This window comes from Gopherus flavomarginatus, chromosome 10 (assembly GCF_025201925.1).
Source record: "Gopherus flavomarginatus isolate rGopFla2 chromosome 10, rGopFla2.mat.asm, whole genome shotgun sequence".
In the NCBI taxonomy this organism is placed as follows: Eukaryota; Metazoa; Chordata; order Testudines; family Testudinidae; genus Gopherus; species Gopherus flavomarginatus.
Window position 1 is genome coordinate 42,696,381 of NC_066626.1, and position 27,925 is coordinate 42,724,305.

Sequence of the window (27,925 nt, forward strand, 5' to 3'; positions counted from 1 at the left end):
CTCCCTTCTCACCTTTAAGGATTCCTGGAACTCATCTGTTTTCTCTTGTGTGGTATTCCAGCATTTCCATTTTTCTCTCCCAAATTCCTGTACTTTAATATACCAGCTGCAAAGCCCTTGCTTTCCTTCCAAATAATCTGTTTTATTTTTGAGCTTCTGTATGTAATTTTCTTCAGTTTCCCAGCTTTCTAACCCATCAATTTCTGTGAATTCTTTTGCAGATTTATTTTCACAAGAGGTTAATGACTTTGTCATATTGTCCCTGTTATGGCAAAGAAGACCCAGAGAGGCTGTAATATCAGTCTCCTCAAACTGCTCAAGGCAAGATTAATATATATTTTTGCTGCAATGCCTGAGCTATGGAGACGGACTGGTTTTAAAAAGTCCATTTTGTCTATTTTTGTTGGTTTGGTTTAGGCTATTCTCGGGTTAGGTCTGGACCTTAGAAACATCAGTGTTCAAATGTTAGGTAATTTGTCTATCACCAACTCAGGGTATTCTGTTCTGCAAGGTATTTTCCAGGACTGATTCTTCTATCTTATGTCCGCTGGCATCTCTGTCTTATCTTTTCTAGATGTTTTGCATAGCTAAGGTCTTTTAAGCCTCAGTAGCATTTTGATAATAAAATACAGTAGTACAGTACCTGCTTCACAGGAGAGTTGTGAATGTTTGTACAACTAAGTTTGTAAGTGCCGAGTAATAATATGAAGTTCAACTTTTTCAGCGTATCTTATTTCATAAGAAGGTAAACAGAGTAACCCAAATTATTACAAGTATAACCCCACTAGTCCCCTTATAAATATAACTGTGACAACAACACCAGGCCCAATGATTGCAGATATAATGAATCAGTAGCTTTGTAGTCCAGAGAGCTACCAAACAACTAATTGTTTTTGCCATAGTTTATTGGAAACAAATTTTCAGGTAGAAGAATCCTTTGCTTGATTTTTATCTGACCCCTGTTTCAGAGCTGATACTCCTCTGGGTTTTATTCCTCCATGATTAGGTTTACAGTATGGCCTGGTGTTGATTTCTTGTTCCAGTCAGAAGAAAACTTGACTCTTTGCTATTTAAAAAGCAGGATGAAAACAGCTCTTCCCTTCCCCATCCTGTCTGTTTTACAAATCTCAAGTTCCAGCAGGGTGGAGAGCACTATTGGGAAGCTCAAATGCCAACTTCAGTTTAAAAAAATAATACTTTCCAGTCCAACTGGCAGTTTACACATAACAGCTTCTCTGCGTGTGCGCCGTGAGAAAGCTGCACTGAGTGTGTAGCTTTTTTTTCTTTTCTTTTTAAGTGTCCTCCATTAGCTCAGCTGAGGCAGAGAGGCAGAGTCTGTGGTTGTCGAGATGATCATTAGAAATAGAACATCTCACCACTAACCTCTAAAAGCTTAAACACATCACTCCACAGGAAGGACAACTTCCACTCCTTTTCTAGTGTGTTATTCCTCTAGTGTTCCTCCTGGATAAATGGTTCTGCTTACAGTGGTTGGTAATTTTTTATGTAAATCCCGTGAGTGGTAATTTCTGAGAAGTTGAGGGGTTTTCAAATGGAGGCCAGATTATTATTGCAATAATAATTAAGTGTATAGTCATTTTGCTTATTCCTGGCTATGCCTCTATACCAAATAACCAACACTTTCAAACAACATTCCCTGGTGTCAACTCCACAGTGTGCAGCTATCTGGCAGAGAAGTGGTTACCTCTTTCAATAGATCATTAAAAAAATCAGATAAAGAAGCAATTAAGCGATGAGGCACTTCTGAAAATGGGATTTAGGATCCTAAGTCACTTAGGTGCTTTTTGAAATGTTACGCTTAGTAGCCACACTGGCCATTAATCACATGATCAGTAATTCCGTCAGCTCATCAGTGCTAAGCTTGGTTCCAGGGCTTTCCTCTGCATTCTTATCACTTCCAGCTCCCATATTTCACTTGCCTTTCCTCTATATCCTTGCAATGTTTTGAATATTGCAGGTTTCAACAATTAGTCAGCTACAAATTCTCATACAAAGGTCAAATTCTCATACAAATCCCAATGTTCCACCTGTTACTCATGCCAAATCATTTTAGCCACCTGTCTATGTATCCCATCTGTGCGTCTTTTCATGTTCTTAATAAGATAGAGAGCCAACCAAAATCATGCCTAATGTCTGAATCATTTTTATTTTATGTTGAACATCAATTTTATAGCAAAGGATATTTAGAGCATGAATTCAGGCCTTGGCAGGTAAATGAATGAAGGAGGAGCTGATTTTGAAACAGTATATAATGTAATAACATAATGTGCCTCTAAGCATCTGTATAATCTGTTAATGATTTGAGATCACAATTTGATTTAGGGGGGTTGGTTTGTTGTTTTTTGTATCTTTTAAAATAGTATTAATTTGATGTAATATAAATCCTACATTATGGAGCAGTGGGTATGTTAATTTTTAATACTAGCAACTGTACAGAAGCATTTCTAATAACTTTGTGTGTGCAGTCTGTATGCATGCTGTTGCAGAGCTGTACTGTAGCTTTAGCTGATCGATAAGATGTGAATCTGTTGTTTTATTGTAAATAAAATAAATTAGCTAAAGCCCTGATCCTGCAGATTTATGTTCATACTTAACTTTATGCACGAGTAATCCCAGTGAAGGGAATATTACAATTTGCATGCATAAGTCTTTGCAGAATCAGAGCCTAAATGATTTTACTGTGGTGATTTTATTGTAAATTGGAATTATCATTTTAGATACCCAAATATCTTGCCAAGAGACATGGTGAATTGATCAAAATTAGAAATGGTTTTGATTGAAAAAATAGTTTTGTTATATGATTAAGTGCAACATCTTCACCATCAGAGAGAGAGCCGTGTTAGTCTGGATCTGTAAAAAGAGATACAGAGTCCTGTGGCACCTTATAGACTAACAGAAGTATTGGAGCATATGCTTTCATGGGTGAATACCCGCTTTGTCAGACACATGTGAAATCACGTGTTGCAATAAGGGGGCACCTGTGTACTGGCAAACAAACTATTACATAGCAGGTACAGCAGCCCTAATGTACCAGTTGTTGTTACATTTGACACTGGAAATCTAGAAATATGTTTTTAAGCCTTCAGACAAATACAAGGAAGTGTTAATCTTCTCTCTCTCTTAAAGGCTTAAAATTAATAAACAATAGCATTTCTAAAGTATTAATAATTCAGAAGCGCATCTTAACTGAGGAATTGTTCACGTTATTTAACTGATTCCTTTACAAAGATTTAGATCATACATCTAGTGAATCTTTTTTGTTCACAATGCAAGACTTGTGGTCAATCATATAGTGCATTACTGTTTTTTTCCTTAAGATAAAATCTTAATTTTTTAGCCAGTTTGCAGAATAATGTTTGCATTTAAATAGAACCTGCTTCTTTGTAACTACATTTTGTGTTCTCAATGCTATATGCATTAGATTCATATGCATGTTTTATGCAGAGAGAGCACTCTGAAAATAATGACTTAGTAGCATTTTTTTTGTAACATGCAGAGCACTTGAAGGAGGAAAGAACAAAGGCACATCAGGGTAAAAGTAGGAGGAGGAGCATTTCATTTTTACTTCTCTACTAAAAACAAGAGCTTGCATCAACAGGGACATGGGGGGGCGCGGAAGCCTCAACCAGATAGAATGCTGGTACTAACTACAGCATACTTCTCATCTTTGCTCATTAGACTTGTTTGAACAAATTCAGAGTTAACATTTTTGAGTAACTATAATGTAAAAAATACAGAGGTGCCAGGTTAGAATTACATGTTTAACAGAAAAATCTCAAACACTTTATAATTCACATGGATGTAGAATTAACATCTGAAAACATTCATTTCAGATGAGGCACTGAATACAAATTACTACAATACGCAGTAGAAATTTTTTGAAAGGTGTCGTGCATACTGTATATAATGCATTTCTGAATCTTTCACTTTCTATTTTAAAGAGTGAAACTACAGTAACAGCTTTAGAATGAAATCCTTTGAAGACCATAACCTAGTGAGTGGGGTGAAAAATGTCAAGCAGAATACCAGTATGTTTCCACTAGAACAAATGGTTTGCTTTCTGATCGCTTCTTGATTATTTTTTTTAAAGGGACAGTGTCAAGGTAAAAACAGACTAATCCAAAAATAATTTCCTTACCTTGATTACTAATAACATTTTACATTTTTCAAATGGAAAACCAAAACACATCAATGCATTGATTCACCATTGTGTGTGTGGCTTTTTGTCACCGCCTAATAGGACTTTGAAAGTAGATTGGCAAGTTTTACTTTCTGCTTTCTATATAGCAGTAGCGTATTTTGGGTTATTTGGGTTTCCAGCACTCTTGGAAGATGTTAACATTTTAAAAAAGCATTTTATTTGATTAAAAAAAAACAACCTCCATCAGTAAAGCCCATATTGCAACTTGACTACTTGACCAAGGTCTCTTCTAAGTGACATATATGATTAAGTTCTAGCAAAGCTATAATTTCAATGGATTGTGTTTTTACAGATCTCTGATCAAAATGAATGTCATTAAAAGGCTTTCTGCTTCATATGTGAGGAAAAGCAAGATGCAGCAGAGGTGCCAAAGTAACAGACGACCAATTGCTCCACTTGGGTCACGGATTTTAACTGATCCTACTAAAGTTTTTGAACATAACATGTGGTGAGTTGCCTCTTCAAACTTGATGTTTGATACTGATTCATAACACTTCTTTGAGCTGTGTTGCAATATCCATTCCCCAGGAGTTGTGTGTGTACCTTGTGCACAATTGACAGAGAGGTACTGTAAACTGGTACCGTCACAGGTACCTGTTATGGTGGTCATGGCATTACCCCTCTATTGCCACTCACCACTGCATGCTGGTATAAGAGGGCAGAGCTGCCCTTGACTTCTCCCTCCCCCCCTTCCTTCTTACTGCCTGTGATGGTTGTTAGAGCGATTCCAGACTTGTGACAAGTGCTTCCCTCACACCTTTGTTAGTTGTAGTTGTAGAAGTTACTTAGTTGTAGCTAGATTTTAGGGCTAGGTTTTCATTTTAGGTCTTTTTTGACTCTCTTTATCTTGCATTACCAGGATCTTTAGTAGGATTAGTACTGGAACAATGTCTCACCCGCTGGGGTTTAAGTCCCGCTGGGCTTTCACTAAACCTATGCGAGTCAGTAACCCTCCCCTGGCCTGCTTCAAGTGTTTGAGGGAATCCCACATTAGTTACAAATGTCACACTTGTAAAGGATTGAAGTCCTGCTCGCAGAAAGACAGAGTGGCGAGGCTTGAGTGCTTACTTATGGAGGCAGTGTTTTGCCCTCCTTCGGTGTCATTACATGGGGAACGCAGCCCAGGTACATCAGCTTCAGTGTGGAGTGCCCCAGTGGAGATATCTGTAGCTTCTGCACCCCGTTTGCTGATACTGAAGAAAAGACTTAGGCCTTCCTCAAGTTTCGTACCTCGATCGAGTGTGTTGGTAGTTCAGCCAAGGAAAGGCAGTGACTCTGCGTAACATTGAAGGAAGAAGCTCACTTTGAATCTCTTATCACCTGGAAACAGGAGACTGCCACCTCCAAAACATGTGCCAGGTCTATCAAGGCTGTACCTGGAAAATTCCTTGCAGAGTTCTTTGCAGAGTGCCGCTCCCAGCCACCTTAGAGGCATACGCAGCCGCAGGGGACCTGCTTAGCATCTCAGTACCTGTATTGCCTGCAGTTCATGAAGTTTTTATAGCTGGTACTGATGCTGCAGCTCCTGCCTCACTGCGTCAAGAGCCTGCGGTACCGTTACCTCCCAAGCTTCTGCAAATGCCAGTGCAGTTGAGAGGCAAGCTTCTAATGATATCCCTAGTAATGCCATTCCTGGGCTCAGGCTATCTCTCTCCCATCCCAGCTGGTTCTGCCCCTCCATTGTCAGAGGTTTCGGACTCTCAGAGGTGAGGTTATCTCTATCCTGTCAAGAATGGGGACCATAGGTCATGCAGTAACCTGAGAACTGACCTTCTAAGGGACAACGGTCTGGACAAGGATGGGTCCCAGGCCCATACTGCTCGCCATTTTGGACACTGTGGGGTGTCCCCCCTCTGGCTAGGACCTCCCCTCAACCATCTCATTCACTATTTTCAAGAACTTTCTGGAGGCATTGGCACCAAATTCTCCAGTTCCTGGCACTGAGGTCAGTACTGACCAGCCAGAAGTCACTCAGGCGAGACATAGACCAGCCACCACCTTAAAAGCCTCTTCCTCATCGCCAGATGAGGCTATCGAGCTGCCAGGTGATTCACCACCACCAGAGGACTGCAGAGCTCATCAAGATCTTTCAAATAGAGTGGCCTCTGTGCTTGATAGCTCATGTATATCTTAGTTATGCCATATTCATATCATAACCACATTTCTGTGAAGAATAGGGGGTGTAACATCGCATCCCTTTTGTTCCCCTCGTTACCAATTCTCACTTTAGTCACAAACGCATCATCCCTGCATTGGAGAGCTCATATGGAGTCGCTGCAGACCCCGGGTCTCTGGTTGTCTTACGTTCTAACGACTCATACATGTCAGGGAGTTAAGAGTAGTCCCTCTAGCCTCCTTGGCCTTCCTCCTCAACGTTATAGGGAAGAATTTATTAATTCTAACAGAAAATTCTGCAGCTGTGTTTTGCATAAACAGGCAGGGAGGGGCACGATCAACCCAACTGTGCCAAGAGACGATTTGCCTCTGGGACTTTTGCATAAACAACTCAATTCATCTCAGAGCTGCTTATCTTTCAGGGAAACAGAACACATTAACGCATCAGCTGGGCAAGTCCTTTTCCAACCACCACAACTAGCTGTTGTGCCCAGACATGGCCAAATCCATCTTCCAGCTCTGGGGAACTCCCTAAGTAGACTTGTTTGCAACAAAAACCAACAGAAAATGCCATCAGCTTTGTGCCCTGGGAAGTCTCAGCCCAGGCTCACTGACAGATGCTTTTCTTCTATCCTGGAAGAATTCCTTCCTGTATGCCTTCCCTCCAATTCCTTTGACTTTGAATAAGAACCTGGGTAGCAAATAAGATCATGCATGTCTCTTCCTTATAGCACTAGCATGGCCTCATCAGTACTGGTTTTCAACCCTACTAGCCAGGTCAGTCGAGCCTCCGCTGTCTCTCCTGTTGGATCCAGACATCATTTCCCAGGACCACAGTCACCTTCTCTGTCCTAGCTTCTGAGACTTTCGTCTGATAGCATGGGTACTTCGTGGTTAACGCCATTTGAGAGATCCTGCTCAAAGAATATTGAGAAAGTGTTTTGGAATAGCAGAAATCCCTCAGCTCAGAGCACTTACCTGGCTAAGTGGAAGCATTTCTGTGTTTTGATCCCATCAGAAAACCACATCTCGAAGGTGGGCTCCCCTGAGCCTCATGCTGGACTGTATTCTGTATCTAAAACAGAGTTTGGCTATTAGCCTACCAGAGGCAGTCTTATAGTGCCATTTTGGCCTTCCATGTCTCGGTGGATAGTAGATCCCTTTTCTCCAAACCATCATCAACAGACTCCTAAAGGGTTTGGTTAGATCGTACCCACGCATGCAACATCCCATCCCCCCTTGGGATCTGAACTTGGTCCTAGCAAAATTGATGGGCCCAACCGTTGAACCCTTTGCAGCCTGCTCTCCTCTGCACTTGTTTATGAAGGTAGCATTTCTAGTGGCCATTATATTGGCCAGAAAAGAGGAAGAGTTGAAAGCCTTAGTACAGGCTCTCCTTACATAGTTTTCCATAGGGATAAGATTTAGCTTCTCCCTCACCCAAAATTTCTCACTTAGGTAACTCTAATTGTCATGTTAACCAGGCAGTCTATTTACAGACTTTCTTTCTGAAACATCGCGCTCCTAGAGATTCAGAGAGGCTGCATTTGCTGGGTGTGAGAAGGGCTCTAGCTTTCTATCTGGAGCATACTAAGACCTTTAATCCTCAGTTGGTCATTGCAGTTGTAGACAGAGCTAAGGGCATCCTTGGTCTCTTTGTGCATTTGTTTATGCTACCAATTGGCTAATATAACACCACCAGCTAGGGTATTGACACATTCTGCTAGAGTGCAGGCAACTTGTGCATCTTTCTTGGCACAAGTACCTGTCATAGTCATTTGTGAAGTGGCAGCTTGATTATCGGTCCACACTTCTGTATTATGCCATTTCCTGTCATTCCAGGGACAATGCCAGATGGGTTTTGTCTTAAAGTCACAGGTCAGGTAGACTTGGAGGCCACCTCTACGTTTGTCTGCTTGTGAATCACTTACAGTGGCATGGACATGTGCAAATACTCAAAGAAAAAACGGTTACTTACTTTTCTGTAATGATATTCTTAAGGATGAGTTGCACGTGTCTATGTCACGACCCACCCACTCTCCTTTCTCTTGGAGTCTATCCAGTACAAAGGAACTAAGGGGCCCTGGGAATGTCTCTGCCCTCTTATATTAGCATTCAGTGGTGTGTGGCAACAGAGAGTGCATGGACCACCCTGATGGGTAGTGATGAGGAAAAAATTCTCCAACAACTGCATGAGGTGCTCACTCACCTACAATGAAATGGACACGTGCAACTCATCTTGAAGAATAAGAGTTACAGAAAGGTACGTAACCATTTTTTCTGGGATGGGTGCTGGTGTGTGTGAAGGGATAACGGTTATAGAATAGAGGCCAGGAACAAGCAAACTTGAAATTTGGTATAATTTAATCTTCATGTGGATGTTGAAGTGCTCTGTGTCTATTAGGCTACTAAAGAGTAGTCATGGGGTGAGATATTGTCATGGATCAAAAACTGGCCTGGTGACAGAAAGCAAAGAGTAAGGTTAAATGCCCAATTTTCATCATGGCAAAAGGTTATCAGAGAGGTGCCTCTAGGTTCCATGTTAGGTTCCGCATTGTTTAATTTATGTATTAATGATCTGGAAATTGGGTGAGTAATGAGGTGGCAACATTTGCAGTTGACATAAAGTTATTTAGGTAGTCAGGACCAGAGAGTACTGTGAGGAACTGCATCTAACTTGTTTAGGGCTCTCTGAATAGATGACAGTGGCCAATGAAATTCACTGTCAATTTAATGCAAAGTATCTCTATGAAGAGAGATTGAAGAGGTTGGTGTTTTTTACCTTAAGACACAGATAAATAAGAAGTGATATCGTAAAAGTATATAAAATAATGACTGATCTAGAGAAGGGAGATCTGGACCTTTTACTCCCCCATTACATAACACAAGAACATGGGGACATTCACTGAAATAAAAAGGGTGGAAATTGTTGGAAAAACTATGTGTAAGTAAACTGGAAATTAGTGTGTCAGGAAGTTGTTGAGCTTTAATAAGAAACAAAAACAGATTGGACAGGGAACATGGATGGGGTATTACACCTCATGCTTTAGAATTTAAGCCAGTCTCTTAAGTATTAGGGTAGGTCTACACATCCCTCAGAAGTGAGCCTCCCAGACCAGGTCTACAGACTGGGGTTAGTGGGGCTCCTACTTGCACTCTGAAAATAGCTGTGTAGACATGCTTTGGAGTTGCAGCTTGGGCTTGAGATGGCTGTCTGAAGCCCAGTCCCCTTCCTAAGCCTCAGAGCCTGAGCTCCAGCCCGAGCTGCAACTTCAGACTGCTATTTTTAGAGTGCTGCATGAGCCTCACAAGCCAAATCTGTCAGACCAGGCTTGGAGGCGTGCTTCCACGGGCTGTGTAGGCATTGTCTTAGAGTTCAGGATGAGATCTAATGTGGACAGATTGTCCTGCCTCTACCTACTGCAGGGTTCTCACACCTTCCTCTGAATCACCTGATACCAGCCACTGTCACAAACAGGATACTGTGTGGATGGAACTCAGGTCTGATCCACCATGATAATTCCCATGGTCCTGAATAAGGTTTGCAAGTTACTGGATCTTTTAATAGTCCCTTTTTTATTTGTCCATCAGGTAGGTATGATCAAAATCTTTTCAAACCATCTTTTAGTAGAATTTTGACAATAAAAAAGCAGATGAAATAGATCAACAACATAAAAGAGAGCAGGGTCACACTGTTGTAACTCAGGATAGAAATATCACCACAATCATGATTCTGTAATGTAGAGGGAAAGGTTTCAACTGGGCCTTTCTTTGTATATTACTATCTTGAGCATTTTTCAAGCCTATAACTGTTGCAGTGGATGGGGGCAAATGTTTTAAAGCAAGACTGAGAGAGCTAAACACAAAAAGGGCCAGTCCAAGCTTTGTTTTTAGTTACATGCATATTCATAAGAGAGCTGTGCAACTTCTTCCCAGATGTTTACTAAGAAGCTCATTAAATAATGTGCTGGTTTGCAGAATTTTCTCTCTCCTGGTTAATGTGGTGGTGATGTACTATTAATTATGTAGTACTATTATTTAATAGGTAACCCTGATTTCCAGTTAAACACATGTAGGATTTATTGGCAGTGCTGGCAGATATTTATGTGGGGCTTTGCTTAAAGTGGTCCTGTATTGCCTTCTATATATTGGCATATTTCTCTAGATACTTGTTGCATGATCTCTCATTATTTAAAGAGGTGACTAATTATGCAAAACAATGCAGAAAACGTCTGCTTCCATTTATAACCTCCTGTTCAAGCCAGTAATCTTCTGGGTTTTCATGTGTGGAGACGTGGAGGCAGTGTTTTTCCCCATTAATTGGAAAGTTAGTAGAAAGTGGGTAATAAACTGAAGTTAGAATTGCCTGAACTTACATCAGACTTTCTCAAGTGAATACTATCCTGGAGGAGCTGAGATGGAGAGCTCTTAGCGTCCCTTTAGAGAGCACTATTGAAAGAAGTGTTTAAAGTATTTATGTAAGCTTTATCATAGTTCTAGTTGGCCTGTATGAAAGAACAAGCAGTCTCCTTTAAAACATCCAAGCTCTAGTCTGCTACTGTGTGTGAGACATGTCGCCCATCTTATACAGACTTTTAGGGAAAAGCCAAGAGTCTTTCATTCAGCTTAATGAAAATATAATTGGAGCAAAAGCAACAAGCCATTAATTAAGAATGAAAACTTCAGGCCACCATGATACCTGAAGCACATTAGCATAGCATGAGACACATCCCTGTGTAACTGATTTCCCATGGGATAGGCAGAGAATGCTGTTTTTTATGTTAACTATTAGAGAACGAACAAAGTTCCCTGGTTGTCAAGACTTTCTCATCTTTTAAGAGCCACCAGAGTTCTGGAGGTTCCTTTCCCATCTGTGATACACGTCTGACTGGCTGGCTTTCTTCAGGACTCCAGATCTGATTTTTCAGTTATTACTTATATCATGTGCATCTCTTATCTTCCTCTGCATCTTGTGAACAGCAGACTGGGCAAACCTAGGTGAATTAAATTTCTTTAAAAAAACCAACAACCTCAAAACACAGAACGAGATGCCCGTGTATGGTTGCGAATTGAGCAGCCAGTTGCATGTTTGAGCACTGATTTCAGTTAATGTCAGCAGAGGGATTCTTGTCTTCCATTTTATTAGGGGACTGCAAACATTATTAGTTGCTTGTAAGACAAAGTTTCTATTTACACTTAATACTACATTTTGTTCTCAGTTACATATGTATAACTCCCGCTGCAGTCACTATAAGTTACACCCATGTCACTGAGAGCAGAATTTAGTCCTTAGTGCATTGGCAATATCTGGCTTTATGAGAGCATGGGAGAATTACCTCAGAACAGTAAAATTGTACTGATGTTCCAGGATATCACCTAGTCCATTGTTCTGATATTTGCTTTTCCTGTCCTCCATAGTTCACACTGTTGCCACAGAGTAAGGGTCACACTCTGTATCTTTACCTACCATCAGTCCTAAATCTCAGTGTCAAAACTGTGGCATAAGGACATCACATTTTGCAAATGGGTCTGGAACATGCTCTATTACATCATTGACTCTAAGAGAAACACAGCAAAATCAGACATGGGTGGGATTTTCCTTGCTTTGCCCATGACAAATATTTGTTAAAGCAAGCATGCAGCTGAGAGAGAGAAAAAAATGTATAACTGTTAATGACAGCTGGCTTGTCCACATCTTAGCCTCTGATCATCTTTGTGTGGAGACTTCCCTATGTAATGCTGCCTGCATATGTCTGTTTGCCATATCTCATGTGAACATGCTGTTTAACTATCAGAAGGCTTTTTATATTTTTTAGTTTCTATGTTTCACATTCAGTAACTTGCCTGATATATTCCTTTCCCGCTGCTCCTCATTTCAGCTCACATGTCCCCTTCTTCATAACGTAGGAATTTTCTTTTCTATTGTGAAAAACACATCTGAAACTGCTGATTTCTGGAATAACTTACCTGGGGGGAGGCTTGAATGATACTTGGCCTTGTTTGAAAATAAATGTAGCCTGGTTAGTAATGTGCTCAAAGATCATGTACAGTGCATTTTAAAGCAGAAGAACTTGGCCCTGTTCAAGTTTAATGTGCAAGCTAAAATAAAATTAACCTTTTATTGCTAGTGTGTACAGTAACTCCTCACTTAACGTTGTCCGGCCACGTTGTTTCATTGTTACGTTGCTGATCTGTTAGGGAACAAGCTCATTTCAAGTTGTGCAACGCTCCGCTCCGGTATAAGTCGTTTGGCAGCTGCCTGCTTTGTCCACTGCTTGCAGGATTCTCTGGAAGAGCAGCCCCTCCTTGTGTGGATTAGAACTAGGGGGGTCCAGCAGCCCCGCCCCCATCATCTTCCCTGAATTCCCTGCAAGGTATGTGGTTTAGCAGCTGCCCAGCAACAATTCAGGTGGCCCTCCCCCTTCCCCCCACTGCCATGCTGCTCCTGACCAGCCCTCTGCCTTGGAGCTGCTCCCCGGAGCTTCTTGCTTGCTGGGGAATGGGGGGAGAGGGATGCTGATATCAGGATGTCCCCCTGCTCCATACTCCCTCTCCACAAAGCAGAAGAGGGGGACGGGGCTCAGGAACAGAACGGAGGGAGCTTGCTGGAAGCTGTTGCTTCCTGTCTGAACTGGCTGATCTGCTTGAAAGGGCAACATCCTTTAAGTGGAGTCAGCGTACTTAAAGGGGCGGCAGTGCACATTTCTCTCTCTCTCTCTCTCTCTCTCTCTCTCTCTCTCTCTCTCTCTCTCTCTCTCATGCATGCATCCCTCAGCACTTTGGAAAGTCAGCACCTATGCAGCTGTGCATGTGCATGTGCTATCAGGAGGAGGGAGTGGTGCACTGCAGCTGGGTAGCCTGGGCTCATCATCATGTTCAGTTTTTTTCAGGGAAGTGTTTGCAGCTTCTGCCATTCGTCTGTTGTGTTCCCTCCCTCTGCCTCAGTCCATGCTGCCTTGTAGAGTGTGAGGCTACATTAACAACAGTGTATTAACCCTTGAGGGCTCAGCCTAGTGCTAGTTGATCATTTAGCAGCAAAGCATTTCCTGGGAAATATTCCACCCTCTTACTCCACCAGCTTCACAATCATTCATTGCTGTGTACAATATTAAACTGTTTGTTTAAAATTGTTTAAAACTTTTACTGTGGATTCGCTTAATATAGTTTTGCATAAAGTTGCATTTTTCAGGAACATAACTACAACGTTAAGTGAGGACTTACTGTATTTGAGATGATTATTTATATTGTGGCAGTACCCAAAATGTACTGGGAGCTTTCCAAACAGAGAGGAAGCTGAAGGTTTTCCCCCCTTAAGCTTACAGTTTGAAAACAGTCTTAGAAAGGAGTTAAAGAAAACAAGTTAGATCCCAATCCCGCTTATGTCAAAGTAAATGGGAGTTTAGCAGGTCCTTAGGGCCTGATCTGAGAGCTACATTAGAGTGAATAGGAATTGCTGGAGTTCAGCACTTGTCAGGATCAGGTCCTTATTTTATTCCATTTAAGGTATGACATGAATCTGTTAAATGATCAGGGTGAACCATTTTACACAAGCATAATAACGCGTTCTGGAACCGCAAAGTATTGCAGCATAGCTCGCCTGTTTTCAGAAACTGATTGCTCTTCCTTCTTCCATATAGGCTGTAAGAATTTCTGGATAGAAGTGTGTTCCCTGTCTCAGCAGCGGCTAGTTTCCTACCTAGATGACCTTTGGTCCTCCATATGATAAACATTAGTAACAAGTGGATTCTTTGGATCAGAATCTGCGCTAATAGGTCTGCCTAGACTCAGTCAAGTATGCATCTAATATGACATTCGAAATAAACAGAATTAACTTGCAAGGTGCATGTTAAACCCAGGAATGAAAACAAAATGCTGATTATTTTGCCTCATTTGCAGTTCGAAGTCTGTGTTTAATCATTCTGCTGGTTGAGATTTATGTCACTAGTGATTCATCGTTATCTGTAACACACACAAGCTTAGATTTTTTTTTTTTTTAACGCCTACAAACTCCCAGGTTTGAACCTGCATCATTCCTGGGAATCTGCTCACATTGCAAAAAATCAAAGTGTGTTTTGGAGACATAGGCATAGTGCGATGGTAGGGCATTGGCTCCAGTATTCATTAACTCTAGTCTGGTTGACATTTGCAAGTTATTAATTGGCCAGGAGATCTGAATCTTTATTCCTGTCTGGTTATTCATGCTTGGCTATTAGTTGCTTTATAGCACCATCCTTTTGGATGCTGTATCTATGTTTTTGTAATCCATAAATACACACGGAAATTGTAAACGTCTTTCACAAGCCCAGTGAATATATTCCCATATTAAATTGTTGTTTCTAAAAAGTACAGTTCTGAAGGACTTCAGCTCACCAGGATACAAAACTGTAGGACTATAAACTGAGGGAGGAAAAGTTAAGGTGACATATCGTTTTTGTTGGAATGTAATATACAATATATCGCTCCAACATAATGAATCATCTTTATACAAGAACGAGACAACATAGATACATGCAAGCTAGCAAGAGTGCCTTTTTTTAAATTACAAAAATATAAAGAAAGCAGCACTACAATTTCTACCATTGCCAATGTGAGAATAAATCATCGAGCAAAGGGATAGCTATAGAAAGTCTCACAGAGAGAGCAACAAAAAAACAACATGCTACATAGTCAATCAAATAATCAGCTAGTAGGGTGTACAGTTAGGAGAGGATATTATATTAGCTGTCAGCACAGAGGCTGCTGGAACACAGAACAAAGCAAAAGAACTAAACATAAGAACTGTAGGAGCTCCAGATTGCATCAGGACCAGCTGGAAGAATTATCTTGCACCAGAATGTATTTATATGACACTGGAACATATAATGTAGTTAATTTGCGAACAGTCCCCCGAAAAGGCTATGGCAAAATCATATTAAAAACATGTTCTGCAACTGTCTTTTTGCAGGGACTACATGCAATGGTCACAAGAGGAAGAAGAAAGAGCTAGAGAAAAAGCAACAGAGAACTCTCTTGTGCGGGTTCAACCAGAAGATCAAGGTAATGAGCCCATAATTCCTAAGTATCAGAGGGTAGCCATGTTAGTCTGGATCTGTAAAAGAAGCAAAGAGTCTTGTGGCACCTTATAGACTAACAGACGTTTTGGAGCATGAGCTTTCGTGGGTGAATCCCCACTTCGTCGGATGCATGTGACAAAGTGAGTATTCACCCACGAAAGCTCATGCTCCAAAACGTCTGTTAGTCTATAAGGTGCCACAAGACTCTTCGCTGCTTTTACATAATTCCTAAGAAGTTGTAATGCTCCAAGAATGCTTTTTTTTAATTAATATTTTTTCCTTAATTAAATCCACTTTTTGCTCATTTATCTTTCTTATTAACCACTACAAACTTGTCCAAAAGCATTCACTTTTACCTAGCTATTCAATTATCCTTTTAAAGTATTTCCCCTTTCTCCAGGGCAATAGGTCTCAGCCTAATATGATGAAATCTGCAAATTGCGATTTTCAGAGTTGTGAATCCTGACATTTACAATGCTTCAAATTAAAGCCCCCATTGTTGCTTATGCTGTCACCATAGGGAAAGGGAGTGAATTTGCAATCATTGGGCATGATGAAATCTAAAGTTCTCATGTAAAATTTTCACATTTGCTTTTTAATTTGGTTGCAGATCAGCTTAGTGGGCTAGTGGATGTGCATAGTGCTATCTCTCAGGAGATCTGAGATGGATTTCTGGTCCCAACTTTATGCCCTAGGCAGCTTGAGCTAGAAATGGGTTAGAGACATTGTGCTGGGCAGAGGTGTTTTCTCATATCATTCAGAGGTGACTCCTGTGAACTAAGCGGTTTCCTTGGCTGGCTATGTATTCCCTCTTTCAGAAGGATGGTGAATTAGGGGAGTAAAGGACTTAAAATTTTCAGGGCTTTGCCCTGTCTGTAGGGAAGAGTGTGACACATACACGCTGGTGGCATCATCAAAGTGGAATTTCTACTCACAGTTGGATCTCACTGAATTCATATTCCGAATGATTCTGTTACCCATAATTGAAAACCAGCACTCCTCTGCACACATGCACATACCGCAGAGTTTCTGAACCTTTGGCATGCAGGAGGAGAGTAAGGCAGATTACACTGCATATTTTGATGAAAAAAATCAGCAATATAGTGAAATGGATAGTGTTGATTGGGGCAATTAGAGGGAGGTCTCCATGTACAAGAAATCCAGACTCCTGAGTTTGTTCTGTTAGGTTTTTGTACATTCCCAGAACTAGGGCATTAAATCTATTGCTGCATTAATCTTGGAGGCCAATAATCTTTCTATTATTAGAAGGATATTCAGAAAACAGTTATTTTTGTGTGCATTAAGGTAACAATGGGGTTTGCAGGTCTTGAACTTCGTCAAACTAGACCGTGTCATTATACTTGCAGTGTAAAACAGCTTTGCACCGTTACTGAGCAGGACTGGGTCTTGCTCTTTAATAAAGAATTATGCAGATCTCTACTACACAGTATTCTGTCACCCCATTGGCACATCTGACTATGTCTCCTTCATCCCTTTTAATACCTTGTGATTGAAGCTTTTTTTCTGACACTTATTTCTTTGTCGCATAATACCTTGAGAATAGGGCATGCTTTCCCATCATGGTTAATGAGAGTGATTCTCTGCACACCAGACTGAAAAAAGTCTCTATTCTAGGGCCTTACTGTCATCCTGCTCTTTTACATTATCTTCATTCTCTCATTCTTTATCTAAATCCACAAAAATAATGTTTATCTTTTAAACTTCACATTTAATATTTTCATCTATTTATTGAAAACCGTTGAAAATGAGCCCCTGGTTGAAAACTTAACTGTGTACACATGTGGTTGATGTGACATTCTTACTCATCATCTAAAGTCAATTATAATTTAGTTTGCACTTGCTAGAAATAAAATGAGCATGCATTTGCTTATTGCCAAGAAATGTAAGAATCCAAGGACATTTTCTATGAATGTCGCTCTGTTTAAAACTTGAATTAGACAAGCATTGACAGTAATATTTTACCCAAAACTCCAGCTTGGTTCTGCAAGTGGCATCACATTTTGGCCTATTTATACAGTATTAACAATGAACTAGACTGAAGGTAATGAACAGGTATTTTGGTGCCTTGGACACTGCAGTAAGGAAAAAAAAGTTTCCCACAATACTGTAATATCACTAAAATAAAATAGCTGTGACAAGCCTCAGTACAACCAGGAAATGCAAAACTGAATGGACTGATGATACCACTTTGGAGTATTTGGTTTGCTTATTAGCATGTTCAGCTTCTTCTCAGGAAGGGCTACAGGCTGTGGCAGAGCAACTGCACAAAAGAGTCCATTAAAAAATGAGGCAAAGTAACCAATTTCTGCAGGATCCTAGTTTCAGAAGCTCAGTGCACCATTGAGCTGTGTGCCTTGCCAGGTTTTGGAAAGTGCTACAATTGGGCAGCTTAATAAAATAAACAGAAGCCAATAAAAACCATGACCCAAGAGCTAGGCTGACTGACATTTCTGACTTATGAAATTTTGAGAGATTAAGAAAGGAAAGTTAATAATTTAGGTGCATTGGAAACTGCATTACCTATCTCTGTGCCTGAACCACAAAGAGAGAGAGTCGCGCAGGAGCATTGTAGGCAGAATTTGATGAGTAATACATTCTTTTCCGATCAATTTATAAAGAAATTGTTAAATGAGTTAATTTAATAATGATGGGTTCTGTCATATTGATAAGAAAACTAATTGGCAATAACACAATGCAGTGAAGGATGGATGTTTAAAAAAAATAAATACATAAAAGACTGCCCAACAAACTAGTGTTACTACTGAACCTGACTTTTAAAGGCTTTAATTTTAAGCATTGTGCTCCTGTATTAAACAAGCTATCAAATCTAGAAATCTTACAGGGAAGTTAAATGCAAGGTTTTTTAATTGTGTTTTGATCAGACATTTAGGAAAAATTGTGAATCTAACAAAGAGATGAAAGTAATTTAAGACTCTTTTCAGAAGGAGGCTTGGTTTTGCATTTTTATCACCAAGTATCTATACAAGTGTGACATAGACTTTTGAAATCCAGTATGTATTACCTCAATTAACTCTGTACTTGCAGTGTAAAACAACTTTGCACCGTTACTGAGCAGGACTGGGTCTTGCTCTTTAATAAAGAATTATGCAGATCTCTACTACACAGTATTCTGTCACCCCATTGGCACGTCTGACTATGTCTCCTAATCCACACATCTCTAATGGCTGTTCTCAGCTTTATTTAACTTTGAAAAATTGGAGTGATTGTAGGCAATTTTGTTTTAAGATACAAAGGAAAATGACAGGAGGAAATGTGGTATAGAACTAGTGACCTTGTATGTATATATTGTATGGAATAGTTGTTAAATCACTAGATTTTAAATAAATTGACTGAGAAATCAGATTTCTTGAACACAAAGGGCCAGTTTTTAGCAGATCTCTTTAAAGGGTTTGCAGAGTAAGCAAACATTCCTGTTGCTCCTGCTCGTGTTATAATTTTCTATAGCACATCAGTAGTATGGTTAAAAGAGTATGGGCTGTTATTGGCCACATGCAATAATACCCGTCAGTGAATAATGGCTCTGAAGGAGTGGATTTCTAATAGCATATATTTAAAGAGAGAATTGCAGTTAGCAAAGCATTTGCAGTTGTTCATATAAATTCGTAAGTCATGACCGAGTATTAATTTCAAAGAGCAGAGAAAGCTTAACTAAAGTGATGCATTGCTTTTGTTAGGCCTGAATAAAGATATAGCAGACAAAACCAGGTATGCCAACCTGACCAAAGTCAGGCTAACAGAGGTTTGTGGGTAATCCCTGAGTGGAAAACACTGAGAAGCAGCAGCATGTCTCACAAGCGCTGGGAAAAAGTGAGATAAGAGAGAAGCTGCATTCCTGGCATAGTACCAGATGTGCTGTGTTCGGGCAGCTCCTTCGAAGAACTGATAAGAGTCCTAGTTTCCCAGCCTCCTTGTTTTCGCTCCCTGGTTTTGTTCTTTGTTTGTTTTGAACTCCCCTACATTTCTAACTTTAGGCATGCATGTATACTAAAGGTGTCTAGTTTCTAGTTGTTAGAAGAAGGGGGTGGGTTGCTCCAGTGAATAATTTATGACGCGACGGAACTGTCTATATAGGCTTATACTAAGATGTAAAGAGCAGGCTGGTTCTCTCTGGAGACGAGCTGCTCTCTATTGATGCGTGCACTTGTCAATAAAGAGCTTTTGATCGGACCTTGCTGGTGTTGCCTGTCTCTCTCGCGGTCAGACAACGAACTTTGCCGTCTGGGGTAGAGTCCCTGACATCTTTGGCGACTCCGCCGGGACCCGTCTGACTCTCCGGCGGGGGATCGGACCCTGAGGCAACGCAGCGCGCATCCTCCAGTTTAGAGGAGCCTTGCCTGGTGATCTGATCTCTGCGTTGGCGATAAGGCGTGTTCTGTGAACCAGCTGAAACTCGTAGAAATCCAGCAACGTCCACCTACCCGTTGAGTAGGGTCCAGGTTGTCGGGGTTAGAGTCCCTGACTACTTAGGTCTGGGTTAGAGTCCCAGTCCAGGTCTGGGTTAGAGTCCCAGTCCAGGTTTGCGCAGGATCCAAGTTGTCTGGGTTTGAGTCCCAGTCCAGGTATTCAAGTCCCTGGAGAGGTAAGTGAGAGCTCGACGTGGGGAGGTGGGGGTTAGAGTCCCTTTACCTCGACGCAGGGAAGAGGGGTTAGAGTCCCTTCATTAAAATGGGACAAGTTGGCAATAAGTGCCCGGGGGACGCCCCGTTGTCTCTGATACTTAGAGATTGGAAAGAGATTTCTGAGACAGCTGGTCTAGTTAAATTTAAGATGAGAAATCTGTGTTGGATCCAATGGCCATCATTTACCTTTCATTTGTCCCTGACTAGAGACTGGCCGGAGGGTGAAACCTTTTCCACAGATAGGATGAACTCCTTAAGGGATGTTTTGGTTGATCTTAGGCCGGAACAAATGGATTACTTGTTTGTATGGTATAATTATAAACCCATGGAGGGATGGGTAGCTTTTGAAGCTGTTTGTATGGAGAGCTCTTGTAAAAAAATCACCCACCATATGCACCAGAGCCGCACCGGGAGGAGGACAATTTTGTTCCTGTTCTTCCCCGTCTGGTGGAGTGCAAGGATTCAAAAGCAGGTTAGGGACAGTTCAGGGACAGAGGAGAATCAAGGGGGAGCTCAGAGTGATGTTCCCTCATCTTCAGAGGAATCAGGCAGCCTCACCCCCTTTGTGCAGCCTCCAGCCAGCCTTTTGCAAACTTGGTCAGGGACTGCTTTTCAAACACCCCCAATATTACAGCAGCCCTTGTCCTTGCCCTTGTGGACCCCCACTAGGTTACTTAACTCCATGAGGGAGAATGTTTCTGAGACACCTCTGATATTACAATCCTCATTGAGAATTTATCTGGTTCTACTGGTTGCTGGGGAACATGAGATGGTTTTACCCATACCCTGTTTGCAACTTCAAATTTGTTTAACTGGCAGTGCACTATGCCTCACTTATGAGACAATCCTGAGGCAGTGGAAAGAATGTTCTGCACAATCTTTTTCACTCATGTGCCCACTTGGGCAAATGTAAATCAGTTATTAGATACTCTCATGACAGAAGATGAAAGACAAAAAGTAAAAGAAAAATCTGCAGCTCATTTGAATGCACCTTGGCTAATTACTGACCCTAACTGGAATCCCAATAATCCAGCTCAAAAGACAAAGTTGGATGGATTTTTAAAAGCTGTTTTGAATGGTATTAGAGATGCAGGGGAGGCTACTCCAAATTGGAGCAAGGTGACTGCTTGTGTTCAGCATCCAGATAAGCACCTCTCTGACTTTTGTGCTCGACTGATTTGTGAAGTTAAAAAGCATGGGAATTTAAATCCTGAAACTGATCATGGAAAGGAGATGGTTAAAATGGTTTTCATGTCACAATGTGCAAAGGATATTGCAAAGAGATTTAGAGAGCATCCAGATGGTACGCAAGGGAAAAGTTTGTCTAAAGTAGTTAGCATTGCTACTAGAATGTTTAATGGGAAAGAGAAAAAGAAAGAAAAAGACATAAGGAACGGGTTAATTTAAAAATCATCTTGGCCTCGGGATGGAAGGAGGGGGTTGCTCTGCGTTCAGGGTCAGGAATCGGCGTGGACTGTGCTTGGTGCAGGGAGGGGCTGCTTTCAGCCCCAGCTGGCTGTGAAGGAAAAAATATAGACAGAGGCGAAGCAAAGGAAATACAAGTTACAGAACTGAAATTACATTTGCAAAGCTTAACTGTCCAGTAAGATCCAACAGAGTGCCTTTGTGACCCTGGAGTCGGTGTGGCTTGGTGACACCAAAGAAGCCACAGGCAGCCGACCTGGACTGGAACCTCTGAAAGAGACGCCGCAGGAGATTCCAGGGTGTAAAAGAACAGCCCTCCCAAGAGCAGAAGCATGTTGGAAATTCTGGACAAGCTGTATACAGGATAATCTCCCTTCCACCTCTCCCCCTCCTCTGAACATTATACACAGAAGTGGCCAATCTGGACGTACGTGTGTAAGTATGAAAGGAGCTTCGGGCTTGGGGCATTAATATTTTCCTGAATGATGTGAGAGCGTTCCCAACACTCTCCGTTGTTGTTTTATTATTTTATAAATGAAGCTTTAAAATTCAGTTATATGGTGTGTTTTCTTTATCTTCCCCCAACGATCCTGTAGTGTCAGCCTGATCATCTGACATGAGGGATAGATTGGTAACAGAAATTTGTCACAGTTTGGTGAGCAATTAAGAAGGGGGGAGCCCTGCAGAATTTACACCATCTATTTGTTTTACCCTTGTTATTTTGTGTTTGCTTTGCTTGGTACTGTTGGTGTTATACGCTGAGAACTGCATGAGTAAAAGTAAGTCCAAATAGGATAAGGAAACTCTATTTGGTTCTGGTTCTGTTCTATTTAACCAGTTACTGTTGTTGTTTTTTTTTCTCTGTTCATTTGGGTGTTAGGAGTGTGGGCGGAACTGAACCTCTCGTTCGTAATTCCTCGGAGTGGAAGCCATGTGTGCGAGAGAGTTCTGAGGTGGAATTAAGATCCTTCTGTCCCGTCTCCTGTAGCAGTCAGTGTATAGAAGTAGGAAAGTCTGGCTTAAATTGTAATTCCCTCTGTGCTCTGTGTAATTCTCTTTTCTGTTTAAGTGTCAAACAGATGAATGAGTCTCTGGGTAAACCCTCTAAGAATAGTCCTTCAAATTATATGTTAAGTAAATGGCCTTTGCCCAATGGGCCATGTGTCTTCATCCAGGTGGCAAGCCTCATGAAGGAGGACTCGGGTAGTCTTGTAAGTAAGAATGTCTAAGGCAAGAGACCAGGAGGGGTGGGGGCTAGTTGAGAAGCCCACCCTCCTAGCTAAACTGGTAGTGGAACAAGTTGGTGCCTATGGAAGGGACGGTTCAGTGAGAAAAGCAGGATCGGGCCCAGGTGGGCAGGCAACAGACAGAGAGATTGGAAAACAGGTTGGAAAACTTTAAGGGTGTAGTGGAAGGAAGGAGTAAGTAAGTGTAAGCATGGGGATTTCAAATACCCAGGACTTACTTGGAATGGTGATTTGAGTTGATAAAAGTGGCTGTTGGGAGACAAGCAAGTGATTTAAGGGAAAGTGAGAAGTTAACTCTGTAGTTGCTGGAGGAAACAGCAGTTGAACTTTGTAAAAATGCTAAAGAGGAAAGTTCTTGGTGTCTTTGAAATGTTTGTAAATAAATTGAGGCAAAGAAATTGTTAATTGCAATCATTTAGAATTTAGTTAAATTAGCTGAAGAATGTATATAGTGCTATGTAATTGAAATTTTATTAGGCTGTAAGGGCACTATAAGTAGTGATGTTTTCTTTCAGTGTTTGAAAGCAAGAGTTAAAAGTAAAAAGCAAGCCAGAAAGCATCTGTATTCATGCAAATTATCTAACTGATAAGGTAGGAGCCACTGAAACCTGGGCTGCCTATGAAACACATAAAATATGGGATAATTCCTCTGTTTTTCCTGAAATCAACAAGGGTATTTGTCTATTTTAAGCAATGATTGTCTGCCCAGAAGGGGTAGACCTCTGTTTTTTTTTGTCTTTCAGATAATCAGAGAAAACTGATGCCAGCTAAACAGCATTCAACGTACCATGCATTTACTGGCACAATAGAAATTATGTTTTGTGTTCTATGTTCTGTCTTGTGGTGTTAGTCTTGTGGCCGGAATTTTTGTGTTTAATATTTTTATAAAATAATCTAGTTTAAAATCAAACAAAAAGGTTAAATTAAAATGCAGATACTTGTTTTGTTCAACTTGGAATACAAAGTGTTTAGATAACTCAGGAGAATGTGATATACTAAAGTCTAATGCATTTCCTTAAGTAAGGAAAAGAAACTTTATTGGTCAAATTGTTAATTGCAAAAATTGTTGTTAAAATTTGCATACCAACAGTCTTTGAAAGCAAAGACATGAAAAGTTAACCCACTCCCCATATTGTACATGGGATCTTTCTGGCTACCTCAGATTTCTAGCCAGAGGGCTGGGGATGGTGGAAGGCTATTGGACTAGAGGTTGTATTGAGTGAACTCCTCAAAGTGGGTGTGCTTGTCCTGGCTTGTTGCTCGAAAGCTCTGTAATAAGGTTATTTTAGTAAAAGGTTATGTGTGGCATATATTGAATAATAAGACTAATGTACTGTATAATGACAATGTGTAGGTGTTCATTGTTGGGAAAAAGGTGTATAAGTAAAAAGTGAAAGTTTCCTTTGCAGGTTAAAAGAAGCCAAGAAGGAAAGAAGGACAAAGAACAGAATGAATTAACTGAAAAAAATAAAATAAAATAAAATAAAATAGCAAGCTCAGGCTATAGATAAGACACTGACTCCATTCAAGGACACTGCTCACAGTTAAGACTTGGTTAACAACCAGGAAAAGGAGAGCTTGAATTTGCCCATGCAGCTATGAGATCTGAAAAACACTGCCAGGCACTAATGAAATGTGTTAAGTTTCTTTTCTCACAGGTAAGGAATCGCTACCCAAAGACCCTAGCAGCCCTGCCACTCCTTACAACCAGGAGACGGGATTGATGTAAAGGTCCACCAACGAAAGACTGCCTTGGCTCCATGCTGGAAAGGCTCTTAAGTCCTGATGACTACCAACACCGCTGTGAAGTGCCAAAGACTGACTGCTTGGACCCAAGATTCTCAGTGCAAAAAGACCCCTCCACATTGGGAGAATTCTCCTACTGATGATTAGCCTATTTCACCTTCTAGCTCCACTGTGCCTTCTGGACAGCAGGGAAAAAGTACAAGGTGAAGTGCTAGCAACCTCTCCCTTATCCACTGACAGATCTACTGTGCCTTTGAATTTTTCTAGAAAAAGCAAAACCATTACAGGGTGATGTGCTAGTAACCTCTCCCCTATATGATGCTGCACCAAGACTGTTTTGGGAAAGAAGAAGGAACACTCACTCCACTGAAATTGCTAAAGTCCAGGAATTCCTGACTAGAAAGGGCATTAAGAACTGACCCCGGTGAAGAAACAAAGAATTGTACACTGGCAGAAAAAATTTGTGGGACCCATGCTTGGGAATGTGGTATTGATTGGATTTTGGGGTTTATTCTACAGGCTGTGCCCTGTGTTCTGGATAAATTCTTCAGCATGTATTGCTCTCTCTAATTGGATTTTAAATAACAAGTACCCGAAGAGTTTGTTCTGCCACTGGAAATTTTACCTGTATTGAAACCATTCCAGTGACTAATAATGTAACCCCCTCCTATGCTATTAATGTCAATGCCTTTTAAAAGTACCTGAAAATAGTTAAATAACAAATGTAATATAGTACTACACCAAGGAAAGATGGTATTAAATATCACTGAGGCTGGGAAGGCATTGCAGTGGGATCTAGTATGTTTGGAGATTCAGAATTTCCTGAATGACCAGCTGATGGCCATTTGGAGTGATCTTGAGTACCAGACTTGGCCCACTGCCCTTACAGACACATCAGGAGTACCATCTGATCTGTGGTCATGGAGATATACTAAAGACTTTCTGGGTGGAAGTGTAAACATTTACAGTGCTCCTTCCAAGCATTTGGACCGGGGGGTGTGGGCTTCCACATACCGAATCCTGACGGGTCCATGGGGAGGATGCACATGGGACTGGATTATTCACCGAAACATCTGGGAAATTAGACCACTTGGTATACCTAACTGATTTATAGTCAGTGCCCCAATCCCTTAGTTGTCAGACAAACAGGATTCCACTCTTTTGTCCGTGCACTCATTCCTGGATTGTGGGTGGCTAAGCTCAAGAGAACAGTTGTAAATATTTCCGCAGAGCTTGAAAAAAAACAGCTAATGCATTAATAGACGCTTTCCAAAAGTTGCAACGAAAGACTGATGAAGTAGCAGAAGTAACTTTGCAAAATAGACGTGTGCTAAATGCCATGAATGCTGAATTAGGGAGGGGCTTGTTATCGCATTGGGGAAAAATGTTGCTTTGCTGTTAATCACTCTGGCTTAATTGACAAAGATTTACAAGCTATTAAGAATGTTGCTGTTGTTTTCCATGCTATATCTCTTGATCACACTTTAAGTTTTAAGGACCTCCACTCAGACCTTGGGTCATGGTTTACTAGCCTCCCCCGTACAATTGTTAAATGGATATGTGTCCCAAGAGTCCCATTATGGTCCTCTAGGGACAAAGGGGGGATTGTTAGGCCTGAATAAAGATATAGCAGACAAAACCAGGTATGCCAACCTGACCAAAGTCAGGCTAACAGAGGTTTGTGAGTAATCCCTGAGTGGAAAACACTGAGAAGCAGCAGCATGTCTCACAAGCGCTGGGAAAAAGTGAGATAAGAGAGAAGCTGCATTCCTGGCATAGTACCAGATGTGCTGTGTTCGGGCAGCTCCTTCGAAGAACTGATAAGAGTCCTAGTTTCCCAGCCTCCTTGTTTTCGCTCCCTGGTTTTGTTCTTTGTTTGTTTTGAACTCCCCTACATTTCTAACTTTAGGCATGCATGTATACTAAAGGTGTCTAGTTTCTAGTTGTTAGAAGAAGGGGGTGGGTTGCTCCAGTGAATAATTTATGACGCGACGGAACTGTCTATATAGGCTTATACTAAGATGTAAAGAGCAGGCTGGTTCTCTCTGGAGACGAGCTGCTCTCTATTGATGCGTGCACTTGTCAATAAAGAGCTTTTGATCGGACCTTGCTGGTGTTGCCTGTCTCTCTCGCGGTCAGACAACGAACTTTGCCGTCTGGGGTAGAGTCCCTGACACTTTTATAATTTGGCTTATGGCTTCATTATTTCCTGAACAATTTACAGGTGTGTGTGCTTGTATGTGTGTATAGGTATACGGGAGCTGTTACAGTAGATGAAAGCAGGTTTGCAAATTTGTGTATTACAAATCAGTAGTATTTAGATTCTTTTATAATATTGCTTATGGATTTTTGGATGGGGCAATGTTAGAGCCATGGGATCAAATTTTGTGCAGTTGCATCAGCTTACACTAGGGATGTTTATTTTTGGCCTCCTAACTAATATTTTATCCTAATGTTCTAATATTTACTTGGTAATTTTGCATGCAATAACTTTGTCTGTAATATAGCTGTGCACATGGATTTTGCAAACCCATTTCTAGGGGCTCATATATCTTTCCCTATAGTTAGTTAATATCAATTAAATATCTCTCTTATTTATAAAAATGGAAGTATTAAGAGTTGGTTTATATGAAATAAAACTTGGGTAAGCAGGTTATTGTGCATTTTGGTGACATTCTCCTTGTGCATGACTGAACAAAAATAAAATGAAAGATGCAGAAAGTCTGTTCTTACACTCTTTATGCAGGTAAAATCCTTTTTAACTCCAATAGTAGTTTTCCTTGTACACAAGTGAAAGGACTGGGCCATAATACTTTATATGTGATTTAAACCACACCGTGTGGAGACCATCAAATTTCTTAACCTTTATCTCTACTATTATCTAGTTTCATTTTTAAATTTCATATTGTTTTATTATGACAATTATGTGCCCTTTTTTTTTTTTTTTTTTTCTTTTTTTTTTGTTCCAGACAAATATGAAAGAGAAGCTAGTAAATACTGGAATGAATTTTACAAGACTTATAAGAATAACTTTTTCAAGGATCGTAATTGGCTATTTCTGGAGTTTCCAGAAATTCTTCCAAAAGGAAGGAAAGATCAGATGAATAAAGAGGAAAAATCTTCTTATCCTGTAAAACTGAATGCTACAAACAGTTGCACAAATGTGGGCTTTCCTGGAATGTTTGAAGAAGGCAAAGATTATTGCCAGAACAATTTGATGGATGACTTAACTTCTGTGCAAGGACACTCATACAACAAAAACCAAGCAGAACCTGTTACTGAGAACAAACATGTTAAGAACTGTGAACAAGAAACTGTGAAGCAAGAATCCTTCCCTGGCAGTAGTGCTACTTACAGAATACTAGAGGTATTTTACTGCAGACATTCAACACATAATTTACAACTCCAAATGATGGCTTCAAATATAATGGTTGCTTAATATTTATCAAGGTAACA

At 40.7% G+C, this 27,925-nt stretch overlaps 1 protein-coding gene and 1 long non-coding RNA gene across 7 annotated transcripts in view; both read left to right on the forward strand.

Moving 5' to 3' along the window:
* METTL8 (methyltransferase 8, methylcytidine) overlaps positions 1 to 27,925 on the forward strand; it is a 70,351-nt gene that overhangs the window by 6,176 nt on the left and 36,250 nt on the right. For 5 of the 6 annotated variants that reach the window (XM_050916712.1, XM_050916710.1, XM_050916707.1 and 2 more), the window contains 3 exons: positions 4,515 to 4,670; positions 15,282 to 15,373; positions 27,439 to 27,836. In XM_050916712.1, the coding sequence (XP_050772669.1) occupies positions 4,515 to 4,670; positions 15,282 to 15,373; positions 27,439 to 27,836 (646 nt within the window). The remainder of the gene's footprint in view (positions 1 to 4,514; positions 4,671 to 15,281; positions 15,374 to 27,438; positions 27,837 to 27,925) is intronic. The other variant, XM_050916711.1, reaches the window with a different exon arrangement.
* Positions 19,100 to 24,383, forward strand: LOC127030367 (uncharacterized). Its single transcript, XR_007768376.1, has 2 exons — positions 19,100 to 20,011; positions 23,467 to 24,383. It is a non-coding gene; the product is annotated as an uncharacterized LOC127030367 (long non-coding RNA).